The 10,996-nt window shown below is 45.1% G+C and overlaps 1 protein-coding gene and 1 pseudogene across 1 annotated transcript in view; both read right to left on the reverse strand.

Moving 5' to 3' along the window:
- Nucleotides 1-10,996, reverse strand: part of NUP210L (nucleoporin 210 like) — a 147,392-nt gene that overhangs the window by 32,600 nt on the left and 103,796 nt on the right. The window contains 6 exon segments of the mRNA XM_023508329.1: nucleotides 1,072-1,098; nucleotides 5,189-5,380; nucleotides 7,895-8,026; nucleotides 8,123-8,203; nucleotides 9,359-9,538; nucleotides 10,016-10,078. Coding sequence (XP_023364097.1) covers nucleotides 1,072-1,098; nucleotides 5,189-5,380; nucleotides 7,895-8,026; nucleotides 8,123-8,203; nucleotides 9,359-9,538; nucleotides 10,016-10,078 — 675 coding nt within the window.
- On the reverse strand, nucleotides 9,794-9,880 carry LOC111722387 (annotated as a pseudogene).

A 10,996-nucleotide genomic window follows, 5' to 3' on the forward strand; every position in this document is an offset into this window, starting at 1 on the left:
GCTATTTTTTGGTTGCAGCCGTCATTGTTGTTTGGCGAGCCCGGCCTGGATTCTAACCCGCCACCTTAGGTGTATGTGGCTGGTGCATTAGCCACTTGAGTCACAGGCGCTGAGCCACATTTTTAATTTTTTGAGACAGTATCACTATGTCACCCTTGTTAGAGTGCTATGGTGTCATAGCTTGCAGCAACCTCTAATTCTTGGGCTTAAGTGATTCTCTTGCCTCAGCCTCCCAAATAGCTGTGACTACAGGTGTCCACTACAATGCCTGGTTATTTTTTTTTGTTGCAGTTGTCATTATTGTTTAGCAGGCCCAGGTGGGGTTTGAACTGCCTGCCTCAGTGTATGTGGCCTGTGCCCTAACCGCTGAGATATAGGTACCGAGCCTTTTATAAACATTGTAGTTTATTTTTTATTTATTTTTGAGACAGAGCCTCAAGCTATTGCCCTGGATGGAGTGCTATGGCATCACAGCTCATAGCAACTTCCAGTTCCTGGGCTCAAGCAATTCTCCTGCCTCTGCCTCCCAAGTAGCTGGGACCACAGGTGCCTGGCACAGCGTCTGGCTATTTTTTGGTTGTAGCTGTCATTGTTGTTTGGCAGGCCCAGGCTGGATTTGAACCAACAGCTCAGGTGTATGTGGCTTGTGCCTTAGCCACTTGAGCCACAGGTGCCGAGCCCATCGTAGTTTATTTTTTAAGCCATAATTTCTTTTTCTTTTTGAGACAGACTCTCACTTTGTCACCCTTGGTAGAGTGCTGTGTTGTCATAGCTCACAGTAACCTCAAACTCTTGGGTTCAAACAATCCTCTTGCCTCAGCCTCCCAAGTAGCTGGGACTACAGGCACCCACCACAACATCCAGCTATTTTTTATAGACAGGGTCTCGCTCTTGCTCAGGCTGGTCTTGAACTCGTGAGCTCAGGCAATCCACCCACCTCGGCCTCCCAATTGCTGGGATTACAGACGTTAGCCATGGTGCCTGGGTTTTTTTTTTTTTTTTTTTGAGACAGAGTCTCATTCTGTTGCTCCAGGATAGAGTGCCATGTTGTCAGCCTAGCTCACAGCAAACTAAAATTTTGGGGCTTAAGCAATCTTTCTGTTATAGCCTCCTGAATGGGACTACAGGTGCCCCCTACAACACCTGGCTATTTTTCTTTCTTCTTTTTTTTTTTAGAGACAGAATCTCACTTTATTGCACTCGGTAGAGTGCTGTGGCGTCACACAGCTCACAGCAATCTCCAACTCCTGGCTTACGAGATTCTCTTGCCTCAGCCTCCTGGGTAGGTGGGACTACAGGCGCCCGCCATAATGCCTGGCTATTTTTTTGTTGCAGTTTGGCCAGGGCTGGGTTTGAACCTGCCACCCTTGGTATATGGGGCCGGTGCCCTACCCACTGAACCACAGGCGCTGCCCCAGATTTTGCTCATCTTTCAAAGAACCAACTTTTTGTGTTGTTAATCCTTTGTATTTTTTTGGTTTACATTTCATTTAGTTCTTTTTTTTTTTTTGAGACAGAGTCTCATTTGGTCATCCTTGGTAGGGTGCCTTGGCATCTTAGCTCACAGCAACCTCAAATGATTCTCTTGCCTCAGTCTCCCCAGTAGCTGGGACTACAGGCGCCTGCCGCAATTCCCAGCTTTAGAGACAGGGTCTTGCTCTTGCTCAGGCTGGTCTCAAACCTGTGAGCTCAGGCAATCCACTTGCCTCAGCCTCCCAAGTGCTGGGATTACAGGGGTGAGCCATTGCACCTGGCCATTTCATTTAGTTCTGATTTGAGCTTTGTTATTTTTTTTCTCCTGCTTGTTTTGGGTTTGGTTTGCTCTTCCTTTTCTAGTTCCTTGAAATGTGACATTAGGTTGTTAATTTGTGGGGTTCCAGAAACAGGTGCCATCCAACCCCAACTTGTATTTTTTTTTTTTTGAGACAGAGCCTCAAGCTGTCCCCCTGGGTAGAGTGCCATGGCATTACAGCTCACAGCAACCTCCAACTCCTGGGCTCAAGCGAGTCTCCTGCCTCAGCCTCCCAAGTAGCTGGGACCACAGGCGCCCGCCACAACGCCCGGCTATTTTTTGGTTGCAGCCGTCATTGTTGTTTGGCGGGTCCGGGCTGGGGATTCGAACCCGCCACCTTAGGTGTACGTGGCTGGCGCCTTAGCCGGTTGAGCTATAGGCGCCGAGCCCCAACTTGTATTTTTAATCTAAAAATGATATGACTACTTAGCTTTTAGCCTACAATCATCTGGAGAAACTATTCATACTCTTATACCTTACCAGATAGTTAGTTGTTTGTCTGATACAGGAATTTAAGGCTATGAATTTTTCCCTTAGGAATGCTTTTACTGTATGTCATAGATTTTGACAACTTGTGTCCCCTTTGTTGCTCAAGGAATCTTTTGAGTTCCATCTTAATTTCATCATTGACCCAAGGATTGTTCAATAGCAAGTTTAATTTCCATGGCTTTGTGTAGATTTCAGTGTTTCTCTTGGAGTTGATTTCTAGTTTTATTCCACTATGGTCTGAGAAGATACATAGTATTATTTCAATTTTTTTGAATTTGCTGAAACCTAAGATATTAGGTAGAATGTATATTTAGTAATTTGGGCTAGAAATATTAGGTGGAATGTATATTTAGTAATTTTGGTTCCATAAGTGTGCATTAGGTCCATTTGTTCTAGAGTACTGTTTAAGTCCAGTATTTGTTTTTTGATTTTCTGCTTCGATGACCTTGCAGGGGAGGGGTAGGTGCACTGAGAGTCTGTAATGCGGCTGTTCTGTTTTATCCTATTTCCTTGTGACTGTTGCAGTTCAAGCTGGTGCTGATTGATCTTCCTATGGAATTCTGGGTTGTTCCCCAGGCTGCTGTTGGCATCTCCAGCTGGGGTCTGGGTGAGAGCCTCTCTAGAGAGTCTGGTGTTTTAGAGGATTGCTCTACCTGTCTCTTCCCACAGGAGTGACAGTGGCATTGGATGAAGCTATTCTAGGCAGGGGTCATGGGTGTCCAGGCTGTGGGCATTTGCTCACTCTGAGTCCAGGTGTGATGGAGGCTGGAGATTGGAGGCAGTTCCTGGCAGGGTGCTGGACCACCAGGTGGGTTCTGCCAGGCTGCAAGTTAGAGCCTTGGAAGTATGGCTGTGGAACTTGATAGCAGTGCGAAGCCTTGGAGCCCGGTCCAGGGGTGTTGTGGCAGTGGTAAAGCTTAGGGGAAAGAGCAGCAACAGAAAAGCTTTAGGCCCAGTGGCACAGTTGAGGCTCAAGAGTGGAGCCTTAGGCCAGGCCTGTGGGCAATGCTGGGGCCTCAGGAGGTGGGGTCATGGGCTTGGCAACAGGGCTGATTGAGAGTGGAGCTGCGGACCCAGTACCAGCAGTGGAGCCTCAGGGGCAGAGCTGTGGGCCCAGCAGCAGCAGTGGAGCCTCAGGGGCAGAGCTGTGGGCCCAGTACCAGCAGTGGAGCTTCAGGGGCAGAGCTGCAGACCCAGTACCAGCAGTGGAGCCTCAGGGGCAGAGTCTTGGGGCCCTGTAACTTATATTTTTATTTTATTTGAGATGGGTGCCAGCAGCCTCATCACTCCCATAAGATGGATACCGCCCACCACCGACTTGCACCAGGGGGCTGTGTAGGATACAAGATGAAAGGACACAAGATGAGAATACCATAACTATGAAATGATGACAGGCACCATTACCCTTAGGTCGGTCTGGATTGGGCCGGAACAGAACAAGATAAGAACTAAGGGGCCAAGTACTGTCATGATGAGAGTTAACAAGCTAAGTGCTGTGGCAAATTGTTTTACTTATTTGCTAATTGCCAGATCTGCTTTATGTTGCCTTTATGTTACCTGTCTGCTAATCATTACGCTAAATTGCAGGGTTCTTCTGTAAAAGGGGTCATCTTGACCCTGCACTTGCTTTTTCTTCTTTAGCCAACTTTTAGCCCACCTGTTTGTTCCGTTGCCAACTTTCAGGCTATAACAACCCCAACTTCAGACCCTTCAATGCTCTCTCACTTAGTCTGCCTTAGGCTTTGCTGAGACAGCCCCGCGGTTAATAAAAGATTCCCTTTTGAACTTCTTTTGGCATCACAGCTCACAGCAACCTCCAACTCCTGGGCTTAGGAGATTTTCTTGCGTCAGCCTCCAGGGTACCTGGGACTACAGGTGCCTGCCACAATGCCTGGCTATGTTGTTGTTGTTGTTGCAGTTTGGCTGGGGTTGGGTTTGAACCTGCCACCCTCAGTATATAGGGCCAGTGTTCCATCCCTTGAGTCACAGCTGCCACCCTCCTTTTTGAACTTCTAATTTGAGTCAGTGGTCCTTATCTCACCCCATTACAATTTTATTTTATTTTATTTTATTTTATTTTTTTGGAGACAGAGCCTCAAGCTGTCCCCCTGGGTAGAGTGCCATGGCATTACAGCTCACAGCAACCTCCAACTCCTGGGCTCAAGCGAGTCTCCTGCCTCCGCCTCCCAAGTAGCTGGGACCACAGGCGCCCGCCACAACGCCCGGCTATTTTTTGGTTGCAGCCGTCATTGTTGTTTTGGCGGGTCCGGGCTGGGGGTTCAAACCCGCCACCTTAGGTGTATGTGGCTGGCGCCCTAGCCTGTTGAGCTATAGGCGCCGAGCCCCTGTGAATATATTTAAATGTACTATATCATAACACATTTATTTATTTTCTTAATTAATTAATTTATTTTTGCAGGTTTTGGCCAGGGCTGGGTTTGAACCCACCACCTCTGGTATATGAGGGTGGCCCCCTACTCCTTTGAGCCACAGGTGCCGCCCATCATAACACATTTAATAAGGTATGTTCAAATCTTCTGTTCCATGTGTGGGGAAATGAAGGGAGTATGTGTGCTAAAGTTTCTGATGTCAGTACTATACACAAGCAATTAGCAGGCATGACAAAGAAACCATAAACCTGTTTCAGGAATCCCTCTAGCAATTTTTTAGCTTTATACAGACTAAGCCCTTCATGGATGATAAGGAAATATGATTTTCTTCTTTTAATTTTTTTGGTATGTATTTTTGTCTGTTTATTCCTCCTCTAAGTTGAGGAGATGGGATTGGGAAGGTAGGCCTTATATTTTTTTTTGGCTGGGGCTGAGGTTTGAACCTACCACATCTGGCATATGGGGCTGGCACCCTACCCTTTTGAGCCATAGGCGCTGCCCCAATTTTCTTCTTAACATAAAAAAATAAGATTTAGGTTTGGGTGCTTACCAGGATCTGAACTTCATCAGACAGTTCCAAGAAATTCCCCTCAAACTGCTCAGAGGAACTGTTCATACAGCGAACAGTGACTTTAATAGTGGTCCGTCCAGCTGCTTTTGTGTGGACAACCATGGCAAAGTTATTCTCCAGTGGGAGCTGTAGGAAAACCTAAAACAGTAAGGGGATGAAGTAAGAACTATTCATGAATAAACACTGCCCTCTGTCTTTGTTGTTAACAATAAGAAAAATGTATGTTGGAAATAGCTAACTAGAAGAACTAAAGTACAGAATTTCTTTTCATAGCTTTTGTTTTTGTTTTATTTTCTTGTTTTTTAGAGACAGTATCTAGCTCTGTGACACAGGCTGGGATGCAGTGGGAATGATCATAGCTCGTTGCAACCTCGAAGTCCTGGGTTCCAGTGATCTGCCCACCTTAGCTTTCCAAGTAGCTGGGACTATAGGTGTGTACCTGGCTAATTTTTGGTTTTTGTGAAGATGGGGTCTTGCTATGTTGCTCAGGGTAGTTTCCAGCTCCTACAAGCAATTCTCCCATGTCAGCCTCCCAAAGTGCCGGGATTACAGGCAGATGCCAAGCCTGGCTTTCATAGCTAAATATTTTTTCATATTCCCAGCAGCATAATCACCCTTAAAATAAGCCTTTGTTTGCCATGCTCAACTAATTCTGGCAAGCCTCCCCAAGATTCTTTCTTATATTATCTCAATGTCAATTCACTGATAGAAGAAAGGAAATGATGGAAGTAGTTTCTATAATGAGTTCAGACAGTAGAACTTGAGATGAGAGAGAAGGGCAGCAATCTACTCATGGAGTTCAGTGTGATGGAAAAGGAAGGTCCTATAGGGAAGCTCCCTTTTCTTTTCTTTTCTTTCTTTTTTTTTTTTGAGACAGAGCACTGTGTTGCCCTTGGTAGAGTGCTTTGGTGTCACAACTCACAGCAACCTCAAACTCTTGGGCTTAAGCGATTCTCTTGCCTCAGCCTCCTGAGTAGCTGGGACTACAGGTGCCCACCACGACGCCTGGCTACTTTTTGGTTGTAGTTGTCATTGTTGTTTAGTAGGCCCAGGCTGGGCTCAAACCTACCAGCTCTCGTGTATGTGGCTGGCGCCCTTACTCACTGAGCTACAGACACTGAGCTGGGAAGCTCCCATTTTAAGAGTGTGCTAAAACTGGCTGACCATCTCCCTATTTGCTTCACTTATCATTCCAGCTTAGACTGGATAAGGAGGACAAGAACTTGATAGACTTCTGGTAATAGGAATGGTAGGGCCAACACTAAGGCAAATATTGAGTAGCACCTACCTCCTTTTCAGCATTCATTTCACGTCCTATCTCCTTTGCCTTCTTGCTGTCCAAAACCCTGAAGACCTTATAGCTCGCTTAACTTACAATAGAGTCCCAAGTTTTAAAATCAGCTTTCCTTCCTCCTCTAAATAAAAACTCCCATTTCCTTTGTGATCTCAATCGGTTGTCTGAAAGTCTCATGCTAAGGAATGAGTGGTTTTTAACTGTTTAATCCAAGTGAATGTATAAATGTTAGCATGTCTATAGCGTAGGAAATCTACCTTGTGGAGCATGAAGACTTTTCTATTGCCCTTGTCGTTATCCAGTTTGTCTGAGGCAAGAAAAGAAAACATTTGTGTGGCTCTTCTGGTAGAGCCACAATTGTTTCTTCTACTAGACAAAGGAATGATGCCTAGGCTGCCACGGTGGCTCCTAGCTAGCCCCAGCAATCTGGGAAGCTGAGGTGGGAGGATCCCTTGAGCTCAGGAGTTTGAGACCAGCCAGAGGAAGAGCAAGACCCTGTCTACTAAAAATAGAAAAACCATGGCTTGGTGCTTGTAGCTTAGCGCTAGGGCACCGGCCACATACATGGGGGTTGGGGGGTTCAAACCCTGCCCAGATCTACCAAACAACAGTGACAACTGCAACTACAAAAAAACAGGCAGCCAACTGTACTTGGGACACTGAGGCAAGAGAATCACTTAAGCCCAAGAATCTGAGGTTGCTGTGAGCTGTGACACCATGGTACTCTACTGAGAGCAACACAGTGAGACTCTGTCTCAAAAAAAAAAAAAAAAAAGGAAAAAAAGAAAAGCCAGCCAGGTGTTTGTGGGTAGGTGCCTGTAGTCTCAACTACTCTGGAGGCTGAGGCAAGAAGATTGCTTGAGCCCATGAGTTTGAGGTTACTGTGAGCTATGATGCTATAGCACTCTAGCCTGGGCTACACAATGACACACTATCTCAAAAGAAAAAAAAATGGTACTTTAGATAAGAAAACTAAAGGACGCCCGTAATCCCAGCACTCTGGGATGCTGAGGCCAGTGGATTGCCTAATCTCACTGGTTCTAGACCAGCCTGAGCCAGAGCGAGCCCTCCTGTCTAAAAATAATTGAGTGTTGTGGTGGGCACCTGTAGTCCCAGCTTCTCGGGAGGCTGAGGCAAGAGAATCGCTTGAGCCCAGAAATTTGAAGTTGCTGTGAGCTATGATACCACAGCACTTTACCAAGGGCAACAAAGTGAGACTCTGTCTCAACAAATAAATAAATAAAATAAAATAAAAATTTAAAAACAAAGCAACAAAAAATTCAGGAAAAAAAAGATGAAATAAAACATATTTAATATCAAGATCCCAAAGATAATACAACAAACAGGTGAATTCATACCTCTGAATGTCGAGGCACTAGATCCAGCACGTCCCTTTTGCTCATGGACCAGTGGAATGTGAGCCCAGGGTTGGCATTGCTAAAGGAGAAAGGGGTCTGGGTACTGGTCACTCCCATGACATAAACTGGCATCTGAAAAAGAAAAGTGCTACTGTGCTATATGCACATATATCCTGCCCAGTTGACATTATCAGAATGATGAGGCCACAACAGAGCCATCATACTGACCTCAGTAGCTGTGATAAGTCTAGTCGCAGCTGCAAGGATCCGAACAGCTCTTAGCTGGACAACTTCAATATGTACTTCATCCTGCTCAATAGAGGGAAGAGAAAGCATTTTCTTTATAACTAGCTTGCTGTTTTTCCACATGCAATACAAACCCTTACAACATAGGCATTTTATTTATTTATTTATTCATTTGAGACAGAGTCTCAAGTTGCTGCCCTGGGTAGAATGGCATGGCGCATAGCTCACAGCAACTTGCAACCTCCAACCTCCAACTCAGGCTCAAGTAATTCTCTTGCCTCAGTTTTTCTTTTTTATTTATTTTTATTTTTTGAGACAGAGTCTCACTATGTCCCCCTTGGTAGAGTACTGTGGAGTCACAGCTCACAACAACCTCAAACTCTTGGACTTAAGCGATTCTCTTGCCTCAGGCTTCCAAGTAGCTGGGACTACAGGGGCCTGCCACAATGCCTGCCTTTTTTTTTTGTAATTGTAATTGTTGTTTAGCAGGCTGGGGCTGGGTTCAAATGCGCCAGCCCCGGTGTATGTGGCCAGCACCCTAACCACTGAACTATGGGCACTGAGCCCAGTTTTTCTATTTTTAGTAAAGGTGAGGGTCTTGCGGCTCGGCACCCGTAGCACAAGTGGTTATGGTGTCAGCCACATACCGGTTTGAACCTGGTCTGGGCCTGCTAAACGACAATGACAACTGCAACAAAAAATAGCTGGGCACTATTGTGGTGGGCACCCGTAGTCCCAGCTACTTGGGAGGCTGAGGCAAGAGAATCTCTTAAGCCCAAGAGTTTGAGGTTGCTGTTAGCTGTGACACCACTGGCACTGTACCAAGGGCGACATAAATGAGACTCTGTCTCAAAAAAAAAAAGATGGGGTCTTGCTTTTGTTCAGGCTGGTCTGGTTTTTGTGAACTCAAGCAATTCACCTGCCCCTGCCTCCCAGAGTGCTAGGATTACAAGCCTGAGCCACTGCACCTAGCTGTTTTTGTTTGTTAAAGAATTCTTTAAGGATAAAGGCCATGTCTTATGCCAAGCACTCTATGGGTTTTTCACTAGAGATTATATATTTTTCATGCCTGGTTTAGAGAATACCAGGTGAGGGGGACTAAAAGAGTTTTCCTGGGCTGCTGACACCCACTCTTCCCACCTCCTCCCCAGCCCCTCATACCTCCAATATGGTTACCAGATAGAAGAGTAGAAGCCAAGCAGAGCAAAGAACCAATACCTGGGAAAATACAATGACCTTGCCAGTGTCTTCATTTACCGTCTGGATGGTGCCATGGACCACAGCTGTGCCAACCACCTTCCCTGTAATTTGTCCCCTCCTATTAACAACAGCCACGGTCTGATTACTGATGGAGAAGTGAATGATAGATTGGGGCTGTGGGCCACCTTCAGACATTACCTGGAATTTAAACATACTATTGAACGCCTGGGGGAAGAAGCCACATCTCTTTTCCCAACGTTTTGTCCAAGCAATTTGACTTCTTCCCCAATTTGGCTTCATCTTCTCCCACTTCCCAGATAGCATATCCCATATCAACTCAAATTCAGAAGATGTGGAAGTGCTGCAAATGACCTATGGAATTCCAACAATTAATTTACATAAGGTATATAATGGGTCAAGGAAAATACTAATTTTCTTCTTTTTCTTTTTTCACATCAGACAGGTAATGTATCCACATCCTAACAAGGTTTGCTCATAAGTGTGAAAACACAGTCAGTAGTTTATGAAATACAAAAGGATCTATTAATAATGTTTTTTATCAGATACAGTTGCCCTTGGCTAAGAGTAGACAAAAGGAGGCATCAGGGGAGAAGGATAGAGAGAGAGAGAGGAAAGGAGAAGAGGTAAATCTTATTCTTCTGCCTTTAAGATTACCTGCATCATGTTAGTTGGAATTAGCGTCATTTTGTCTGGAACAAGTCTGAATGGAGGAAACACCTTAAGGAGAAAATCAAAAGGACAATAGTGACTAACGAGATCCAATTTCATAATAAATCATCATGATCTTATTCTAAAGAAAACTTCTGATGATGTACAAAGAAGTTAAACATAAGAATATGTATTTTAATTTTATTTATGTATAAAACTTTTATTAATAATAGCAGAAAAGGCTTGGTGCCCATAGCACAGTGGTTACAGTGCCAGCCACACACACTGAGGGTAGAGGATTCGAACCTGGCTGGGCCAGCTAAACAACAATTACAACTGCAACAAAAAATATCTGGGCGTTGTGGTGGGTGCCTGTAGTCCCAGCTACTTGGGAGGCTGAGGCAAGAGAATCTGTTAAGCCCAAGAGTTTGAGGTTGCTGTGAGCTGTGACACCACAGCACTCTACTGAGCACCACATAGTGAGACTTTGTCTCAAAATAAATAAATAAATGATGATAATAGCAAAAGAATTAAATTATTTAAGTGGGAATACTTAAATAAGTTATATGTCCACTTGCTGGACTAAAAGTGACCATTAAAATTATGTTTACAGTTCATTTTCCTGTTTACTTTCTATGAAATATATATATTAGGCTCAGTGCCTATAGCTCAAGCTGGTAGGGCGCCAGCCACATACACTGGAGCTGGCAGGTTCAAATCCAGCCTGGGCCTGCCAAATACCAATGACAACTACAACTTAAAAATAGTGGAGCCTTGGGTGGCACCTGTGGCTCAGTGAATAGGACGCTGGCCCCATATGCCGAGGGTGGTGGGTTCGAACCCGGCACCAGCCAAATTGCAACAACAACCAAAAAAAGTAGCCGGATATTGTGGTGGGCACCTGTAGTCCCAGCTACTTGGGAGGCTGAGGCAAGAGAATCGCTTAAGCCCAAGAGTTTGAGGTTACTGTGGGCTGTGATGCCACGG

The sequence above is a fragment of the Otolemur garnettii genome, unplaced genomic scaffold (genome assembly GCF_000181295.1).
Source record: "Otolemur garnettii isolate 467f Iridium unplaced genomic scaffold, OtoGar3 scaffold00244, whole genome shotgun sequence".
Taxonomy (NCBI): Eukaryota; Metazoa; Chordata; class Mammalia; order Primates; family Galagidae; genus Otolemur; species Otolemur garnettii.